The sequence below is a fragment of the Phymastichus coffea genome, unplaced genomic scaffold (assembly GCF_024137745.1).
Source record: "Phymastichus coffea isolate CEN01 unplaced genomic scaffold, Cenicafe_Pcof_1.1 PCOF00113, whole genome shotgun sequence".
In the NCBI taxonomy this organism is placed as follows: domain Eukaryota; kingdom Metazoa; phylum Arthropoda; class Insecta; order Hymenoptera; family Eulophidae; genus Phymastichus; species Phymastichus coffea.
Window position 1 is genome coordinate 451920 of NW_026706924.1, and position 22098 is coordinate 474017.

A 22098-nucleotide genomic window follows, 5' to 3' on the forward strand; every position below is an offset into this window, starting at 1 on the left:
ATTCGTCCTCGCCGGAAGAATTTACAACCGCGCCGAGGAGTCCGAGCGACGACGATAAATAAACTCGCGTATGCGGATGGCTAGTGCGCTGTGATACACTCTTGCTGAGCACCCACATTATAGCGTTCGGTATTTGTACAAAAGCGAGGTGTTATGCATTAATATATCTCTGTCGCAGATGAATGGCTGGATAACTCTGACGCGGCCCGTACACTGTGCACGCCTGGACGATTTTCCTAATTTTCCGAGATAACGATAAGTTTTCCTTATCTTCGATATTCGACGGCAATGCTTTGCGACTTGTTTTTTCACAGACGATGATATACAACTAAAAATTAAAATACGTTCGATAAGTATCTATTGAAAATTATTTATAATTTTAGAAATTACTTTCATTGGTAATATCCGATTTATCGTCAGCCATCTGCATAATATTTAACGTGGATTCTTTTCTGAGTTCTGAAATAATTATCTTAACTAAAGTTAAAATTTCCGTCTTTTCTCAAGCAAGCGCCAATGTTTTGTAATTACGTAATCATAAGATGATTAAAATCTACTTTTCATGGTTAGTGAAACCCTCTTATTGATATTAAGTGTCAAATAAAAAAAATACTTTGAAAATACGTCCAATTAAGACAGTATAGAAAAGAAAAATTTCATTATTCATTTGTAAAAGTTTATTTTCTGAAACGTCTTTAAAAAAACGGAGAGAGATAGAGAGACGTAAGCATGCTGATTTTCATCGAGATAGAAAGTCAGACAAATGCTATTGTATCGGAAAAAGGTATATCGAGTAGTAGTAGTCGAAGCAGTGGGGGGATTAAAATAAAGTAGACAGCGGAAAGGCGGAGAGACAGAGAGAAAAAGCGAAAGAGAGAGATAGACAGAGAGTGGAGAGTAGAGCCGCGCGCAAGCACACAGGCACGTTGCGATTCACAGAACAATTTCAACAATTTTGAACAAAGTATTCGCGACGACGTATACGCGCTCGTTATGCAAGCTATTCGGACGGTTTTTGCGCGTGCATGTGCTTTACCCCGCACACAAACGATTTCCTTTGGCAGAATCCGTCTCACGTAATTGCATATTCTTGATCTTCAGTTGCCCTTTCTTTATTTCGTAGCACATAGACTGCATGAGGGATAAATATTTAAGCATTCGAATCATCATGCACACTACAGTCGCTCTTGCAAGAAAGTCTAGCGAAACATCAAGAACGGAAAATCATCCAGTAGTGCTCGCGTGACAAAGATCAATTGCCTGAGCATACGTAAGCCGAATAATAAAGAGGAGCGTTTTTTCTTTCTGCTATTTCGCGTGAATTTTTTTTTTTTTTTTGGGCGTCAGGGCGTTATATCCTCAGAGTAATATATAGGGGGGTTGGCTGGCTCTCGGTGCGCAGGCTCCAGAGCTTGTGAGAGGGGCGCTTTTCGCATGTAGTCCGCAGGCTGCTGCGGCTCTCTGCTTCTCTCCCGCTCTCTACGGGCGCGACAGTTCTCGACCCGACTTTGGCGCCGGCACGGCTATATCGCTTCTCCCTCTCCTCTCCCTCTCTCTCTCTCTCTCTTTCTCTCCAACTCTCAGTGTCAATAGTGCTTGCTGGTGTACAGTGAGAATTTTTCCGAGAGCACAAAGTGAGTGAATAAAAGTTCTTTTTTTTCAAGGTGTGCAAAGATTTTGTTCGTGTGTGAGGTGTAACTAGAAGAAGTGAGTAAGTAGAAAGAATCCGCGTTATGTCAGACGAACGAGGCAGTTTGTTATGAGAAACAGCTGATTTAGAATCGTTCATCAGTTATTTCCTCATATTGCTACGCTGCAAATGTGGCAATATATCATTGCAGCATGATACGAGCAACAACAATATATGTATATCTAACGAAAATCAGCTGACGTCTGTAAGGCGCGGCCGAGCAAAAGCCTTGAACGCGAAGGTCTCGTTATCGCGCGCTCGCGCGGCTTTTACCTTGCTACACGCAACTCAGATACGGCGTATATCTTGATTCATTTCATTTCGAATTCTGTATTTCATTATTTTTTGTTTGTTTTGTTGAAAGAGCGAGTGTTGCGTTGCGAAGAGAATTTGTAGGTCAAGTGAGTGTGGGGCGGAAGGGAAGTAGAGATTCGATTGTATTCTGACGTGTTGCAGTAAAACTACGCACGCATGATTGATACGACTCTCTTGTCAAACAAAATGCGTTTTTCGATATGCGAACGAATCGGGAAATTTTTTTTCTCACTCGAGATTAACGATGCGATTGTACGAACTATTTCTGCTTGAAAAAAACGATATGAAAGTAATATTTTTGTTTAGTTCTGGAAAATCTTTTATGCGCAGCATTGTATGCTTCACGTAAACAGCAATGGATCATTCAAACTTTTACAAATATTTTGTTACAAAGATTGCGCTTTCAGTAAACTTTGAAAAAATAAAAAATAAATAAAAGTTTGCGAGTGCAACGGCACGAAAGTTGTATAATTTTCAAAAAAAACTTTCTCTCCAAGAAAAATTTCTATGCCGTAATGTCGAATGAGATGTTGTCTTTGCGTCGTCGTCTTTGCGTAGGACAACAGTATTATTGTATAGAAGTTTTGTATCGATATTTCTCTCTCTCATTCGCTCTGTTTCTAATCTTGTTCCTCTTCATTTATCGAGGATAAAGAAGAGAGGGAGGAAAAGAAAGATCATTAGTTTCATCTCTCCTTGGCACTGCTTTAATTCTCGTCTTTTCTCTGAAGAAGCATACTCGAAAATCTTAATAAACATTGTACTAATGAGTGTGCAACGAGTTTCCTTTTACCTTGGATATTAATTACATTTTTTTGAATGACCTAAAAGATTAGTTTTATAATCTTTTGCGTTGGAAACTACGACTTTTTTTTACTCATGAAGCATTAATGGGAGAAGCTTAAGCCTTTCCTTGCTAGCTCACTGTAGCGAATAATTTTTTTATTTTTTTCGTCTTTGAAAGTGGAGACTAAAGTTTATACATTGAAACTTTTTTTAACTCTGTGAATGGCGAGATTAGATGTATGAAAAAGAAATATTGAAAATTCAAACATGTCACAAATTATTTAAGTCATTAAGATAGAACTATGTTGCTAAAAAAATGGAGATAATGAGTATAACTAAACGCAAACTACGCGTAGAAATGCAAAAATTGTGATGGATGATAATCGTATTATATGCCTAAGCCAAAAAAAAAATAAAAATTTTTTATATTTAAGTGTTTGAGAGTGGCTTCGCAACACGATAGAACTTGCCTCGTGGCGAGCACTCGCGAAGTATCAAATTGAGATAATGCAATTTCTATGCTCCAAAGTTTACTGAGGAAATTACTCATACACTGTGAGGAAACCTTCCCTCTCTCCTATCCAGTATATATAATCTTACGTAGCAATAATTGTGTTTTGATTAACCTGAAATTCAAGAAACAAGTCTATAGAAATTAAACTTTGAGTATTATTGCAATTTCATTTCTTTGAGGAAAAAATCAAGAACACATGAAGATTTGGCCATAGGTTTTCAAAAACACTTTAGTTTTTTTTTTATATTTTCGCTATACTCAAAAGTAGTTATACTAAGCAAAAAATGGAATTTGGAACATTAGGACAGTAATGTTTTATTTCAACATATTGTATAGCAGAGAGGAAATCTAAACTTTCAAGGTTATAAGTGTATTAACATGCGGTTAGGTACTATTTCATTTCATGACTCAGTCGTAAAAGCATTTAATAAAAGAAAACCTTAAATGGTCACAGCGTATCTCTATACATAAAGATTTTTGTCATATTAAGCGATTAATATCGCAATGATAACACATCATTGCGAAATGCTTTTTGTTAGTAAAAAAAAACATCAATTTATCAATGTTCGTTGTTTTGACACGGAAAAAAATTATATTTCTCAGGTAGCAACAGCATAAGAGATCGATTTCCAAAATAATGTTAGACTCTATTCATCATGCGAAGGAGAAGATAAAGAGAATAGCGTATCCCCTCGGGACTCAAATTGTCCTATTTTAAACGTTTTGCTCGCGCATAACCCCTCACAAAAATTTAAGAAAAATGTTTTCTCTCGACTCTTCGTTTAGTATAGCTCGGTTTTTCTTACTTTTAAAATTTTAATTCTGAAATGTTCTTCTCAAGTAAAGCCTGCAACGTATCTTTTATATTATTTATTGTAAATCGTTAAAAGTTCTTTTTTCATCAGAACAACAAACTTTCGCCTAGACGAAGTTGGATACGAACGCAAAAAAATAAACTCAATGGTTATAGAAAAAAGAAACTGGCATACTTAAGAAACTGAGTTGAGAGTTATCGGAGCAAATAAAAGTCGAGAGTTTCCAGCTGAACAGACGTATATGCGATGAAAACTGTGCAGCTTCAATCATGACCTCTCTCAATTTTTTCCACTTACTGTGTATCGGATAGCAAATAGAAATCACAAGCATTGTTTGAAAAGGCTCGACAACGAGCTATGCAAACGCGTGCGTAAAGCTTGCTAGCACATACGTGAAAACTGGGTGGAGTGACAATCACATGCGTTCCCAACCATCGATACACTATACTACGCTAGAGAGAAAGAGAGAGAGAAAGAGAGAGAGAAAGAGAGAGAGAGAGAGAGAGATTCAAGAATGCCAACGGAATAGATAAAATATCTCGGATATTCTTTCGCTTTGTAGGTCGTCGAATTTGAATACGAGTTTTCTTTGTGCGCTAAATACATGAACTAGTATGCGAAATTATTGATGCAATTTATTTCGAAAATTAATTAACGAATGTTCCACATCCTTTAAAAACAAAAAGGTCTTTTTAGTTCAATCGTTTGATTCCAAATATTTGTAATCTTAAATAATACATCCATCCAATAGAAAATATTGCAAAAGAGTCAAAACAAATCTCGACATAAAATAAGTCAATATGTCTAACAAATCTTCTCCCATTCTCTTTGTAAAGAGTAGCCAATGAAGGGATCGCTATTTTGAAATTTTACTGAATTACTCGATTTTTCAGATGTCTTGATTAGCGCATTATTATACGCGTAAATATAATTATTTGTACGGCATATGTTTGAATTTATGCAGTGGAACTTTAATATTATTAGTAAATAATACTAACAAATGGGTACGAGGTGCTTCGCTGAATATAGCTATTTATTCCATTGATTAAAATATCCAACGTTACGATATTAAAACTAGGCCATTACATAAACAAAGAAAATTTCATCGGATTGAAAATAATCAAAAGCAGAAAGAAAATTTTAAAGAAATATTTTCTGAACGTAGATCTCGTTTTTCAACTTTTTCAACTTTTCAATATAAATCCCGCTCCACAGCGTATTTATTCTCTGGCCTTTGTAAGCTAGGTCATAGAAAAGGAATCGTAGAAAACACAAGTGCGCAGTGAAAGCTCACGAGCTTTAATAGCACGCATCGCTTAGAATCTTCGAATGAAGAAAACAAAGAGAAGAAAGAGCGATCGTCTTTTACTATAACTGAACAAAAGACATTTTTCTGCAATCGCCAAGGAGAAGGAGGAAGGGTTAAGTGTGCAACACTGTCAATGCGAAAGCTCAGACACGACTACGGTGCCGGAGGGCGAGAAAAGGGGTTATTATATCATCGCGCTATGCGCGCACTCCATTCAGCCTTCTGACTCGGTCAACGACTAGTAGATCGGATCGTTGCACTCAATTTTTTCCGCTCAATTTTTTGCCTACAGCGTTTTTTTTGCGTCTATCTTGTTAATCTTTCCTATACGTGTACATAAAGTCCAAAATGAATGGGTGTCATGTTTTTTTGTGCTCGGTTAGATTCTTCCTCTCCTTTTTCTCTTTGCAGATTATTCAACGAGAATGTAGGGCTATGAGTTATTTTGTTTTTTTTCGTGGGGAAAAAATGAAGCTACAAATTTACATTTAATTTGGAAACACGAGTGACGAAATACGTAGTTAGAATGCAAAAATGGGACAGTAGCCGTGCTCCGGAATATTCAAGTTCGTTTATTCAGACAACTGTATTGCTGGTGATGCTGCCACTTGATGTAAATCGGAGCTTTATCGTTATACGTCAAATTGAAGACAATTTTGAAGTAATGTATAAACATAATTTTTTTAATAATCGTCGATAATTTTCCTCTTTTGGTGACGTCGAAAAGAACAGTCGATTTTTAAGTATTTCCGATAACAAATGCATTTTCAAGAAATGAAAGTGGATTCAACTAAAATATTTGCCAATCCATTTGCATTCCAGCTTTTATTTCATTTTTCCCGCTGAAAGCTTCGCTATCATAAAAATATCTTTGTTAGTAAAAGCTAAAATATAAAACAAGATAGAGAAGAGATCGAATAACTGTTTGTATACTTATTCTACGTAATATATAATTTCTCTCGAAAGAAGATTATGGTTCTACAAACAATACACGAGCGTAGATTATTTCAATGAAACATGAAATTTTTCGGAGAATAAAAGTTAAATTTATTACTCTCATCTGGAATTCTCTTCGGTCATACATCAATTCTGGTACTTTTTTACTGAGATGCCGTCTGAACATTTTTCAAGAAACATTTTTCTTCACGCGAGCTACTACGTACAAATTAAAAATTAATTTTTTTGTCGTGAAAAGCTCAAGTTCAAAAACAAGATATAATTCTAAGAATTCAAATGAATATTCAAGCTGAAGGAAATTTATGTGTGTGAGAGAGTGTGTGTGTGTGTGTGTGTGTGTGTGTGTGTACATATGTATATGTATATACAAGACCATGTTAGAATTTCCGAGCGTCAATCCATATCAGAAAAAATATTCTCATAAAAAAGTAAATAGGCCCTAATGCGTGCTGAACGAGAAAAAAAAATATTGATGGCTTTTTCGTGTAGGTATTGTTTATCATCGAAGATGATATATACACACGTATATTTTGGGAGAAAAGTTCTTTCATGTGCTTGGATTCCGTATAGATATACACATAGGGTGCGAAAATTAGACGCCATGGAAATAATTCCCTCTCATACCCCTCTCCCTCATTTATCACGTTATAACTTGTCAGTTTCAATAGCTTATGAACATCTGTTAGGAAATATGTACAAGAATCCAATAAATTACATCATCATACATTTACTTACTTTTGTCGTTTGTTTTACCATTAACATAAAAATAAATACAATTATATTTACTTTTGAACGAAAATTCTTTTTGTCTAATGTGGAGCTTCCATGCAATGTTAAAATTCTCGCTAGACAATACAATATTTTTCTATTTCGATCGAACTTAACTAACTTTTATTTACATCATCAACGCTCCCATAAAAATAAACTAAATATTCTAAAGACCTCTTCCTAAAATACGGAGAAGGTTACGCGTACAAATTAGTTGATACGAGTATATTCAGATCACTCCACATATGACAAAAGAAAAGTTCTTAATCAAGTATTCAATATGCCGTAGAAGTAATAAAGAGAGAGAGAGAGAGAGAGAGAGAGAGAGAGAGAGAGAGAGAGAAGAGTTGATTACGTATTTTTCTTCCCCTATTATAGCGTAAAGACTTCAGCAGTGTGCGAGGGTGCGCGGCTGTTTTCCTTTAGCAAGATCACATCGTGTATAATGCGTCAGCACCAATGGCACCAAGAGGTCGGCGGTGGCGGTGGTCAACTACACTCGACAAGTACGTTGGCTAGTGATGAAGAAGATGTGCGTGGATCAAGGTGAAGCGTTGCCAGTCAGCGTAGCCATCACAGCGGCCGGCCACCATCATCTATTTTCACCACGCTGGATCGTCGCGGGGTGTATGCCACGCCGACGAAGTCGGCGCCTGGCACGCCCAAGGCACCAGCCAAAATCTCGTCTGTCACCGAGAATCTCGAAAGACCAAGCTGCCATGACTGGATTCATCATGACAAATTCAATATATCCAACACCGCCATGTCCTGGGATTCCATCAGCTCCAGGGATTACATCGGGTGAGTTTCGCAAACATACTTTACTTGATGTACCTCATGAAAACTGCATTGCACTTGATGGATAAAATAAGCAATTTTCTAGTAAAAAGAAATTATCGTAAAACGCTCGATTGAATGAAGCATTTGTGCTTCAATTACGAGAAATTCTGCACGTTCCGATTTGCTGAAAAGTAAAAATTGATGGCACGTCAGACACGTCTGACCCAAGCCTAACTTCCCTCATTCATATGTGATACAAATTTATCTAATTAATTATACTCCCACGTGCTTATTGTCTGATCGCATAATCGTATCTCACTCTAACAAAATCAGCATCATAATGGAACGAAAAGTAATTCGAGAAAAAGTAACAAAGGATAAAACTTTAACAATAAAATAAAAGCAAGGAGAAAATCGACGACATTCCTTTATTTCAACTTTTAACGAGTTTTCCTTCCAGCATCAATATAATTATGAGAAAATTGAAGCTACAGTTGCAAAAAAACAAGTATAAATATAAATTGCATAATTGAGCCGAACAAGAAAACGTACCTTCCAAGCGTCCTTTTTTGTGTGCGCCACGAGGAGCGTAAAGAAAAAAGTAAATAAACGTATACCTATTTACTTTCTTGCCGCTGTGCATTGTTCTGCACTTGAATAAAAGAAAAATTGCTCGAGTAAAAACAAAGAATTCGAGCATCACTGGAGAAAGCAGAGCTTGGGCCGTCAGAACCAATGCAAATTGAACATCGCTGACACAAAAGAAAGAGGGAAAGAGAAAAGAGGATAGAGTAGAGGCGGGGGGGGGGGGGGTGTCTTCTACATTTCACGCCAATTTTAGAAACCCATACTTTTTTGAAGGGAAATGATGCGTGAAAGAAAGTTGGATTACTGCCTGTTTTCGCGAAATAGAGAAATGAATTTTTCAATAAGTTACAACGACGCGATGTCATTCATGCGTTGAAATATTGATTTATACACAGAGTAAATGCTTTTAACTTTTTCTTCCGCATCAGTATTTATAGAAAATTCAATTATTGACGTGAGGAAGCTTAGGTATTAAATTTATACGCTTTTGCTTTAATCTTCGTATAATCCATATATAAAGCTTGAATAAACTTCATATCAAGTCTTATAATAAACAGTGCGAATTTGATTTCTGTAAGCGCGAGCAGTAATTTCTTTTCAATCATTTTACGCCGATTGAAATACTAAAGTCAAATTACCATTTTTATGCATATGCACTTTATAAATTCTTATATATTTCACAAATTAAGTAATAATGTGCAAACTCCTCTACAGCTGGGTTGTTGCAACTTTAACATCTATCATTCTAACAGTCACAAAAGGAGTGAGTAACGCGTTTTGTGATAAAGGGCACACATGCTTTAGGAGATTATATCAATTTTATAAAATTAACAAAGTAATCTTAAGATTATTGGGAAAATTGTATAGGTAAAAGCTTTAATGAATTTTATCTTCTTCATAAGTACTTTACGATGAATTCATAAAGCAATCAAAAACCAATAAATTATATTTCAAAGCAAAAGAAGTAAGTCCGTCAAGTGGCTGTATGAAAGATAATAAATAAAAAAATAAAAAAGTAAGAGTAAACATGAAAATGAAAGACAAATCTTCAATGCAAATTGACGTACGCACGCGTGCGCGTGTGTGTGTAACGAAGCTGTATCTCATTTACATGGACATATAGCCACCAGCTGTCTGCAACGCGACTGTTGGGTAGCCCCGACGGCTCGCGGCACCCTCTCGACGTATACGAGTTTTCGGAGGAGGACTACAGGCGTCAGATGGAAAACGGCGATGACCATAGCAATGGATATCACGGGATTGGTCTATGGGAATGTCTGATGGGGTGCCGGCATAGACTCGACCAGCAGATCGCCAGGAGAAAGGTCAGTTGTACTGTGTGAATGCATGAATATTGTATGAGCAAACCTAGCTACAGATAGTCTCAGAGAAAGAAATGTCTATTTTACTTGTGCTTGCGACCAAATATCTTTTAACGCACTACGAATGCTCGTGAGAATTGAAATTTATTTGTTTTTATTGTTTTTTATAATAGAGCATTGTGCTGTAATCGAGAGTAGAATTTCTTGATCACGTTCATGTTTTATCTTAGCTTTATTCTTTTCTAATTAGATCATAGCAATACTTTACATGTTATTTGAAACGTTTGAAACTGAAAATTAAGTTACAAATATTCGAAAATATCAATCTTTTCAACGCGTATTGCCACTTATTTTATAATATTCAATAATTCCTAAAACATCGCTAAAATATTTTGATAACTCGTAAATTACTGTAATTTAATACCGAAAATTTTGCTAGGTCACAAGCGATGACTCTTGCAAAATAACGCTTAACCGGTGATGTTAACGACATTATCAAGCCCATTGAAAGCGCCAGGTAGTCTGCTGAAAATACCATTAAATAAATTTAATAATCTTTCTCACTCTCGCTGTTAAACCTCCGTATTTTTAATTAAATCTCTCCTACATTTTGATTAATTAACGCTCGTCGCATAAAGTCCCTTTAAGCGACTTTTTATCCCTCGCGTCCACTACACTAATTAATTTCACACAAAACACACACATATAAAAACAGAAAACGAGCATCTCCGTCTAAAACAAAAACTACACGAAAACCGGAAATCTCCAACAACAATTAGCAAAGCTGGTCGTATATAGTAATGATCCAATTGTAGCCAACAAGGTGTACAATGGTCGTGTATACGGTATGTGTACATATGCCTTGTTCCATGCAGCTCTAGAAGAGAGAGAGAGAGAGAGAGAGAGAGAGAGAGAGAGAGAGAGAGAGAGAGAGAGAGAGAGAGAGAGAGATAGGATAAAAGAGCCAATCGAGCATGGGAAATAAATATATGAGATACCAAATGAAAAATCGCGCTTTGACGACCACACAGCAACCCTCGTTTCCATTGAGAGAGAGAGAGAGAGAGAGAGAGTTCAGGGGTAAATCGATACGACCTTGTGCTTTTCCGCTTTATCTTGGGCAGTATGGGCACACGCGACGGCAACGGAGATTGTCAGGCAAATGAAATCAGTGCTTGGCAGGTGTGCGAGGTCGGTGAGCGTGAGCACATGATTTTTTACGAGGTTTCTAGGTTAAGGATAAGCTACTTTCAAGTGAGAAAAGCATATTGAGACGGCACAAAGTGTAAACTTCCGCTTCTCCTCGTCGTTACTCGAAAGAGAAAAAGAGAAGGGAGAGAGAGAGAGAGAGAGAGAGAGAGAGAGAGAGAGAGAGAGAGAGAGAGAGAGAGCAGCTTACGATGTCGTGCTTTGATACATTTTCGAGTGCTTCTGCGAGGGTTCAAGTCTTTTGCTCTGTTATCTTTTGACCTTTTATCTATATACGTCACGTATCTATAGCTTTACAAGCTAGTGTATTTTGATTGAAAGCTTGTTGTTCGGTGATACTTGTACATGTTTGCATTTACACTTATTAGAGCTTTTCGTTAGACAATACCATATTTCTTAAACATGCGATGTTTCTAAAATTCTTGTAAAATATTTCTAGACTATGACTGCTCGTAGACAGAATTTAATTTAATTTCTTGCCAACATTTTTTATAAAAAAAGTTCAACTTGAAATTAGTACAAGCACGTAGTACTCTCGGCAATTATCCAACAGCAATAAAATAACTAAAAACTGAAGCATAGTTTGAAATTTTAAATTAAGTAAGGTTTCTTCAGATCGAAAAACCTTTCTTTCCTCTTAGGATCCTTTTAAGCTAACCTTTGTAAATTTGCCAGCTACATCGTGTAAGCCGCTTGTAAAAAAGAATAGTTGGAAATATTTCTGTGCGAGAAATTCTTGAGAAACAAGCGTAGGCAAACCATTGAAGGAAGGGCGTGAGAAAAATGTAAATTACGCATTGGAAAAAGAAACAACAGGCGAGAGATGCTTAGATTAATAATGCACGTTGTTAAAAGAACAATAATACGAAAAACTTTCCTTTTTTTCTTCTCCGCGTCTCTCATTCTTCCCTCTTCTTTTCATGCCTTCCGGGCTCGCTTGAATCTCATTCTCTGTCTCGTCTTTCTCTCTCGCGCTCGGCTCTTTTGTTCGCGGTATAATTCTGTCAGTTTAAGTTCTCACTTTTATTTGTGCTCTCAGCCTTTAGCTCATTAACCGCTTGATTCATTTAACTTGTTGAATTGTTCACGACTGCCGAGCAATTACGCAGCCTATCCTGCTATGACAAAATATTCGTCCTGAATTAGTTATATCGCCGTGAAATATTCATACGTAACGTTGAGCTCAATTATTAAACGACGCGAAACGTATACGTGGCTGTTCCACTTCGATTAATGAATACTCGAGATCGTTCCGTGTATTTTTCAAGTGACAGTACACTTGAATTAATTCATTAGTCTCGAATATGGAGGCAATACACGAGAGATAAAGAGAGAGAGAGAGAGAAAGAGAGAGAGAACAGGGATGAAAGAGAATACTACATGTTCCAATAGCTAGAGGAGGTTCTGGCGATTGAGTGTTTCACAAACATTTCGAAATTGCACAAACCCATTGCGAGTCTTTCCTTCTCGATCTACGATGCGTTTTATTAATTTCCACGAGGACTGACGTTATCGATATGCGCTTTCGAAATAATACACAGGGGGCACAGGATGATGGCACTCAAATGAAAATACAATTTCTTTAACGACCATGCAAATAATTAACATACATACCCAACGATTAAATTCCGTTAATTTGAATGGAGTGTTATGCACTCGAATCCGCGCTAATGCAACTTCAAAGTGACGAGTTTAATTTTATTCCTCGATCGTCGCAATAGTCGTTTAATGATATTGGATTTTACGCAAGGAGATTTCGAGGGTCGATTAAAATATCCTTAGCTGTCGGCCGGGAGAGGGGGGGGGGGGGGGAGGGTTAACGTTTTAAATGCGATACAAATACAGTTAAATGAAAATCTTATTTGCGTTGAATTAAAATAAAATGAATCGATAAGCTTTTTGCGAATCGGGCAGGTTAATAAAGAAAAAGAAAATCACGCGTTTGTTCGAGAAGTTTATCAAACACAAACAAGCATTAGACGTAACCTTCCTTCGGTCGGATAACATTCCGAAAGCAAGTACAAATAGACTACATCGATAAACTCAAGATTAACTTTCGCATGGTATTCTCAGAATGCTGAAAGTCGCATCGGACGAACCACTCGATTATTTAATTGCGCAAATTACAACGGTCGAAGCAATCAAACTTTGTTTCTCATGCTCAACCTATCGTCAAAAATGTTCTCTTCCATTGCGCACGTAGAACGAGAGTTGTTATACGCTGCCGTTGTTACAGGTGGAGCAGGGCTTGAAACTTTATCGTGCTCACAAGCAGCAAGCAGCGGTACGCAAGTGGCGTGGCGCATTGGCTAACATCGGGCGTAAAGAGGACAAGTTCGCCTTGCTTGGATATCTCTATCAAGCCTATATGGATTGGGGCAAGTACAGGTAACAAAAACAACGTAATTTAATGGCCTAGTCGTAAAAGTGCTCGACCGTAAAACAAAACAAGATCCTTTTGTTCATTCCCGTGGCTTTTATTTTTTTACGCGAATGAAAAAGATTTTGCTCGTTATGCTTTCGCGGCTGACATTGTTTTAGTGACAAAGGGTATTTTGTGTATGGTTTACGAGCTTATTGATGGATTATGGACGATTTATTGAAGCTATAAGAGATGCGGTGGCAAACGGAGTGGAGGACCTATGTCATTAATTATTTAAGAAGTCTGAAAAGTGTGTAGCTATTACGGCGCAAGCTACACGTATAACGGTTTTTCTGTAGGGTCGCAACGCGACACAGGAAAACTTAAATATTTTATGAAGTTACTAAGTTTCGACACGTAAAACAAATGCAAATATCTGGACTTTTATCAACAGTATTCTTAGACGCACATCCAGGAGAAACCGCACACTGCGAGTTCACGAAAGAAGTGTTTCGTTAAATTTTTCTGAGGAAAGTTTGAATATAAAGAGAAGAAAGTTTTATTGGTAGGGATTTTGAGACTCAGGGTGTTTTTCTTCAATAAACTTTTTTTGAAAAGTAATAATTTCTCGCGAGTATGACATTACTTATTCTTTGTACTGCACACGCATTAAATTTATTCGGCAAAGAAAAGAGGGAATTCCAAACGTATAACGTAATGAATCTGGAAACCATAATCCGAACCGTAATGCACTAATTATCCGCAACAGGGACAGCGTGGATTTTGGTCACCGGCAGTTATGCATTTCCGAGGAGCTGGACTCGCCGAACATGCGTGCCGAGGCCTATCTGAACTTGGCTCGAGCACACGAGCGACTTGGTGCTCTCGACCGCGCACTTGGCTTTGCTCGTCACAGGTATGAGAGGCACAGAGATCCAGCCGCGTATACATCTCTGGTACACTGCTCGCGCGGCAATATCTATTGGTCGTAAATTCCTTTTATACCTTGTACGTATGCATGAACGGGCTTTACAGCTGCAGGCCTTCTTGAATATAGATTACACTCGACGACGAGCGAGCGACGCTTTGTTCCCGGAGCCTCTCTGTATGACTTGCAAACGAAGTTCGTTACTATGTTTGCTTATTCTTCCTTTTTTGTTTCATCGCTTATCGCTTGCTTACGTGGCAAAAGGCGTTGAACTACCCGAAAGGTATTTTGGAAAAAAAATTTACTTTTAGAAGATAATAAAAAAATTATACAATTACGTATGCGAGAATTCTAAACGCTTACCGAGAACTCAATAATCCCACAAAGCCGCTCTTCACGTCTACTTTTCTACATAACAAAGCCACATGCTTTGTGCTTTATATTTTTTTCAAGGGCATTTTTAGAACAAAGCAATATATTTTTTAAATTGTTGGTTGTGAAAAATTCACTCGTATGATATTTCGATTGAATATTTCACTCTGACAATACGCATTGTTGTTAATGCTTCGAAAAACACGAAGACATATTTCACTCTTTTGTTAAATAAAATTTTTCATCGGTATAAAATTCAATAAAGATAATTTTTGGCATCACTCCTACCAATCGAATTTGTTTGTGCTTTCAAGCTTTTGAAAAAATAAGCTCTACTTTTTCGATTTCGCCAAGCGCCACGTTTCACACGTTCATGAAATACACACATGCATAGCGAAAAGGGAAACTAGCGAAATTCGTAGTTAACCGGCCAAAAAATGAACTCACGCCCAATAACCCAGTTTACGAACGAGCAACTTGAATAAAAGCAAAAGCCACTTGTTTCTTTGACATATACGCAGCCTTTACAACGAGTGCGACCAGTGTGCAACTGCCGGATTAGTTCATCTAACAGTAGGTAGAGTCCATCTAGAGCTAGCGGGCTTTTGTAAGGCGCTGGAAGCCTTCCAGAGAGCCCATAAGATTGCACACTCCATTCAAGATCCATCGCTCGAGTTACAGGTATACATAAGTGTGTAACATTAGCACAGCGAACTTTGTCCGCGAGGATTAGCTTAACTTTGCTAAGATATCATGCCTTAAGATATGACGCGGGATATGTTTAGGAGATTGTTGTTGCCGAAATACTCTCACGTTTCTTCGGAATAACGTTTCTTATATATACCTCAAAGTATGACTAAACTTGCACTTGTACTACTCGTCCCAGGAATTAAAAGCTTTCTGTCAAAATTCATTAATTTTTTTTAATAAAGTTAATAAAGAACAAGCTCTGAGCTAACCGGATCAGCTTTCAACTTTTTAAGGACAATTAATGTTTTAATTTTTTGATTTCACATTCGGTTCGAAAATTATAGCAGTTAACTTTTTCTTGCTCAACGCATTTCTCAAAGTTGAAATTACTCAAGGTGTACGTCGGGTTGTCCGAGCTGTTCTGTCGACTACAAGACGCGGATAAAAGCGCCAGATACGCCGCACGCGCCTACGACTTATCGAGAAGTCTCCAACTGGGAGACTTGAACTCTCGTCACCATCGGGCTGCTTTGCTACAGATGGCTGCGGCACTGAGGAAGAAAGGCGAGGTCGGCGACGCTCAAGATTACTGCAAGGTGAGTCTTATCTTTACACGAGAGTGTTTCTTCCACATTCGCACGTTTTTCTCAACTTAACTTTACGAGGACTCGAGGATAATACTGCCATGGTATAGAAGTCCTTTATTTCTTTGTTTTCTTTGTGGGATGTTCACGTGTGAGCAAGCTATTTATTTTCTTTTTACCTAGAATAGAGAGAGAGAGAGAAAGAGAGAGAGAGAGAGAGAAAGAGAGAGAGAGAGTGAGAGAGATAGAAGCTCGTTTAATTTACAAATTGAAAATTCCGTTTATCTTCTGCTGCTTCGTGATTTTGTTTTCTAAAATGAAAAGATTTTTCCTTTTCTCTTTTAATTTTTGATACGAATTTTCCCTGACGTAATATAATCGCATTATTTGATAATGAGTTTCTTCTGGTAAAGTTCTATTATTTGCTTAACATAATAACTTTTTGAACGTTGTTTTTCAAAAAAATAAAATAACAAAATCTTAATTATAAAGCTAATATATTCAAAAGAGTCTAATTAAGCTCGAATCGTTCGTATTTTCCGAGATAAGCCGAGTTTTCTTTTTCTCGAAAAATATTTATAAAATAGTATTCTTAAAGCAAAAGCACACGCGGATGGTGCAGAAATGTCAACGGTACAGAGGATAACAAATAATGCGCTGTCATTTTCGCATACACAGTTTATGTGGACATCAAGCTGCCTCGTGCACAGGACGCTTTGTCCTTATAATAATCCGTTGCTCTTCTATGCAGGAAGCGACGCGACTGTCCCTGGTGTCGGGCGACCAAGCAAGTTACGCCCGTAGCATCAGGATAATGGGAGACATTTACAGGCGTCAATCGGAAATTAGCGTGAGTTATTTAACTTTTAGCTTTCTTCTCGTTCATCGCGGCGACGGCAGAATTTCCCAAAGTAAATTAAAAACTTTGGCAACGCTTAGCTGATTAATGTTTGCTTTCAATTACTTTGGATTTAATTGCCTCGAGAGAATTCTCCTCCTGTGCGTGCAGATGAGATGGAAGTTGCGAGTTTTCGAAACTCTCTCGTCGTTATTTTACATTTATAACGCAATGACGGTGCTGGCAATGTTCTAGATTCCAGTTTATCTTTTCTGCGATTAATGCGACGCGTAGATGACATAATTTCAATGAACGAGATCGAGAAGTTACGTGGATTGTTATTGTCCTCGCTGAGAGCTCCACGGAATGATCGATAACGCTCACAATTTGGTCACGCAAATGAAACACTACATAATTCAAGCAGCCATCGAAAGGGCAAATGGTCCATAGCTCTCGTCGAGCCACTCGGCAATGCAGCAGGCGAAGATTTAACGATCCTGTCTGCATGTCTATTGTTGTTGATAGAAAGCATTCCGTCAGTACGAGAGCGCGATGACCTCGGCGGCGGCAACTGGCGACCGACTCTGTCAGATGGAGGCCATGGACGGGGCAGCGCGCTGCCTCGAGGCACTCAGACTCCAACACAAGATATGCAACTGCAAGCCACTCGAGTTTAACACCAGGCTACACGAGGTCGCTAGTTCTGTGGGTGCTAAGGTGAGGCTGCTCAAATGAGCTTTCGACAATTAAACAAGCTCTTGTTTATTGACGTATCTGCGCGCTAAGTGGAAACGGTTTTAGCGACGGTATGTACACGACGTATTCTTGTTCATCAGGTCGTTAACTTTCGAGATAAATTAATTGATCGACGGCTAACGAAAGTGCTCCGTTGAAGTCGACTAATTATAAGGTCTAAAATATTTGTAAGAGCCTTCAATGCAGTTTGCCTTACTTCGATCGAGCCGTGTATCGATAAATTCCCGCGGATATACTTGTTCATTCGACTCGACCTATAATAAAATTAAGTTTTGAATTTCAAATGCAACGCTGATTATTTTGTGTATATTCTCTCTGGCAAGGAAAATATTGAAGAAAGAATAGGATAGAAATCTCTTCAGTAAAACTCATTTGCTATAAATCTATACGATGTGACCTCGTTTTCTCCTTTTTTTTGTGATAAATAAAAATCGATCCTACATGCGTCGAAAAATTCATATTTTATAAAAGGCAAGATAAGCCTCGCGAGCGAGATTAAATGTGTTTTACGCGCACGGAATAAAATTTGATGAAGTGCAGGTGGTAAATTTATTGAAAAAAATGTTTCGTGGTAAACTGACACGTAAATTTTTACAAATGGCAATGTATTGTCGACGGAAAAGGGAAAGATCGTTATTACAAAAAGTAAACGTAAATTATGATGGCTCAAAGTAAACAACAGTAGACGCATTAAAGAAGATCTACAGTCGAGATTGGATTCTTCTTCTTCATTTTTTTCGGGTGTGCTCGAGGCTCGAGACTCGCGTTGGGGATTAACTTTCTCTCGAGCAGACAAAAATATATGGACCTTCGTAAGTAGCTGTCTTAATCTTGCGAAAGGGCGGGGAGAGGAATGCCAAAGTGCTACTTTATCGAGCGAACTTGATTACGTGAAACGTGAATTCTCTCTCCCCGTCGTTCTTTTCGTACAGTTGTACATGTGCATTAACTTGCTAACTCGTTAATGTGAGAATTGCTCACTGGTTTTTTAAGGTGTTGCGTGAGTAATATCCATATCTTACTGGAGATGCATATACTGATTTTGTTTTGTATTGTCCCGAGGATTATCGGATCAAAGCATTTTTTTTCTTTCTTTACCATTGTAAATTTGGTAGTTCGGCATTTTTTTTATCTCGGATTTTGTTTTTTTTTACATAAGCCATTTTCATGCTAACAATTGTTCAAAAGTCTTTAACAAGTTACTATTTTTGACGATAATGAGCGCTCTACTTTTAATCTTCTCTGATTCGAATTTAGAAGCGATTGAATCTTCACTTTAAATTACAGACTCTTGAGAAAAATTGTCGATTTTAGTTATTGGTTCACAATTTTGCATTACTATATCGAGTCATTTTAAGTGCCATTCAAAGTCATTTAACAAAAATATGGTTTTGGAATGGTTAGCTGCTGATGAAGACAGTACGTGGTCGTCTATCACGTATTTACGGTTCGCTCGGCGACGAAGATCAGAAAGCTCACTTTGAGCGAGCGGCCGCCACGCTCGAAGAAGACCTAGAGCTACGTTGCGGCAGTTGCTGCGAACCCTTTGGCCTCGAGCCCGACTCCCTTGAAGCATTACCCTGCTCCCACATATTGCACGCCAGGTAAGTTATATTTTTCATCTACTGTTCGATAAATCCACAAATCCACGCCGAGTGATTGAACAGCAGTTACTTGCATTGAGTTTATTGATTACCATTATTATAGTTACAATTGTTAAAATTTATATTGAGAACTTTTGCGAAATTACGCCACAACTAATTTAATATACGATCATGTATATTCGTTTATGCTATCGAATAAGTAACTAAGTTCGTAGATCGCGCAAACCAAAACCATAAATCCCCTATTAAGTATTATATATTCTATAACATACAGAACATATATGAACTTTGATTACATTGTAAAATAAAAAAACTGTGTTTCTATTTAAATTTTCACAAACATAGATGCATTTCGTGAGTTCACTTTTACTTAATTTTCCATTGATTTATTACCACTTTCTATAACTAACTTGCTATAAAACGATTATAAAACAAGTATTGTTAATTTTCTTCGAGAGTTCAACAAGTGACAATTTCAAAATTGATACGTTCATTTTTTTCCTTGGAAAATTGCAGTTAACGACTGTGGTCGCCTACAGGGCATAGTTTTTATTGCTCACTGTGCTTCAGATAGCGTTCAAAAATATTCGAAACAATAGTAACAACATTGAATTAACTTCACTCGCACATAGGAATGAGATTTTAATTTGGAATATGTATCCCTTGCACATTTTTGCCTGAAATTGGATTTTATTCGTGCAAATGATATTAATTCATTATACTTCGAAAAAGATTGAACAATGTAAAAAATACGTGAAACAATTCTACTTTAATTGACGCATTTATTTTCAAATAAAGTTCAGCGCGCTTTATAAATTGCCAGCCATTATAAGGAACAGAATTGAAGTAATATCAATGAAATTGTCGTGCAGGTGCGCGCTTGACATTTTAAAGAAGCGTGACAAGAAGAAGAAGCGCCTCTGCCCAGACTGCCATAAGTCGGTGAGCTCAAGACTCTACCTACACTGCGACGACAGCCATGACATCAACCCGCTGAATCACAGTTCCTTGAGCCTTGCCTCGCTCAGGGCCAGCAGCCTTGCAACCCTCGAGGACTGCCACGCGACGAGTAGCGTCTGAGCGAATTCATCACAAACCCTGCCCTCTACGTTTCGTTCTCTATAAACTTTGACTGATTCTGACTTTCTGTTATTTTACTTGCAATATCATTTTTGTTCCGAGTACTTTTCTCTTATCGTTGCATGTCAACTTGTCAAGTAACTTCAACGATCTCGAACGATAAAAAGGAAAACGTGTAGGATAAAATTAATTGAACAATCAGTGATGAAATCATAAGCGATTTAAAAAATATATTGAAACAAAAGCTATACCTTCTTATAAACATGCACGTGAATCTACTGCCGTTAGTTAAAACTTTCACAGTAAAAATAGTTTTAACGAGTTCTTCGCGTTGAAAAAATAAATTAATGATAAATTAGACGATTATCGCACATCCTTAGGGTTGACAGAAAACAAAAGCGTTGTTCCAACTAATCGTGTGCTTAATCTCTAGTGCGAGAGTCAATGCCAATTATATAATGAAAATGTTATGGCGTCAAATGTTCAGTAGTGGATCTCTTTTTTCCTTCATTCTAAGTATTGTGACGAATTCGAATTTGATAAATATCGACTTGTATTCAAATTAGCACTAAAAGCAGTGCCAACACACAAATTAATGAATAATAACGATTGCCAAATGTATTACGTGCATTATTGTATCTTCTGTGAAATTACGTTGTTATTATCGAAGGTACAGAGCCCTGGAATTCTTTATCTTACTTCTATAAAAGAAATATTTTCTGAAGAAGCTGCCTTGTGAAAGCAATATTCAAACTGCAATATAGATCACGATGCCTGCTTTTCATTTAACTCTGATGCACGATTGTTTGTCGGGACAGAACATTAGGCGCTTTGTACCGAAAACTTTTATTTTTAAGTATAGATCTCTTCGTGCAATGTAATAAGCGAAACGAAGACGATTGCGTTGACTTAAAATACCTCGCCATAAAAAGAAAGAAAATAAAATAATAAAGGCATTCTACCTGGAAAAATATACGTATAAATGTGAGGTGCGCTCGCAGAACGCGCGCACGCAGAGTATATCTTATATTTAGATGTATATAAATATTTTTTACACGTAATGAAAAGAAACAAATCAATAAAAGAAAAAAACGACGACGGAGATAAAGGGACAGAATAGGAAAACAATAAATGAAATAAAATAAAAAGAAGTCGACAGCTCAACGAATAAAATGGAGCTTTGTCTCGATATAATGGAGTGAGCAAAAACATAAACAAACAAAAACACGTTATATTCCCGTCCGATAAATCATGTTGAAAGGTATATAGGCAATGGTTTCCGTTTAGATGTGTATTGAAAAAATTTAACGAAAATTCGTTGTATAAGGCGATTGCTTTTAAGCGAGTTTTTTTTACAATTTTACTTTAGGTACTATTGTCAAATATTATTTTATTCCAGCCTTTTACATTTTTTTTTCAGTTTTCGAAGGTGATCATCTTTGATATTATTAATTGAAGTACAGTGTTCAAAAAATTTTGTAGGTGGAAAGGCGATTTCCGGAAATTCTATTTGAGCGCACTTATTCTTCCAGAATTTCTAAAGTTAAATCATTTTTAATCGTGTTTCACGTCGTGAAATAAGACAATTCAACTATTTCATTTTCATAAGTTACCTATTTAGGAAATTCATGTTTTATAAGCCTGGTAAATTTGAATTTCCATTAGTAATATTATGATTAGATCACAACGTATTTAATGCTTTTTTTTCACATGCAGTACGTGAAACTATTTTTAACGATTCGTAATAAATGAAAAATGTTTGCGGTAAAAAATTTATTAAGTAATGTTATAAATTAGAAGTTCCATAAAATTTGTACTTTTTTATTAGTAA

The 22098-nt window shown here is 37.1% G+C and overlaps 1 protein-coding gene across 1 annotated transcript; it reads left to right on the plus strand.

Annotated features, from left to right (window-relative positions):
* The first annotated feature begins 1485 nt into the window (after positions 1 to 1485).
* LOC131670683 (43 kDa receptor-associated protein of the synapse homolog) lies at positions 1486 to 20277 on the plus strand. The gene is made up of 11 exons (XM_058946482.1): positions 1486 to 1711; positions 7533 to 7955; positions 9646 to 9847; positions 13290 to 13441; positions 14185 to 14331; positions 15237 to 15396; positions 15801 to 16001; positions 16741 to 16839; positions 17353 to 17544; positions 18988 to 19187; positions 20060 to 20277. The coding sequence occupies exons 2-11, from the start codon at positions 7918 to 7920 to the stop codon at positions 20265 to 20267; spliced, it is 1599 nt and encodes a 532-aa protein (XP_058802465.1). The 5' UTR covers positions 1486 to 1711; positions 7533 to 7917; the 3' UTR covers positions 20268 to 20277.
* The last annotated feature ends 1821 nt before the right edge of the window (positions 20278 to 22098 follow it).

Bases quoted from the DNA above. Each gene is read 5' to 3' on its own strand.
- LOC131670683 (XM_058946482.1), top strand. From the start codon at position 7,918: ATGTCCTGGGATTCCATCAGCTCCAGGGATTACATCGG. The intron at 15,397-15,800 runs GTATACATAAGT...AAATTACTCAAG, and splicing joins ATCCATCGCTCGAGTTACAG to GTGTACGTCGGGTTGTCCGA. The intron at 16,002-16,740 runs GTGAGTCTTATC...TCTTCTATGCAG, and splicing joins ACGCTCAAGATTACTGCAAG to GAAGCGACGCGACTGTCCCT.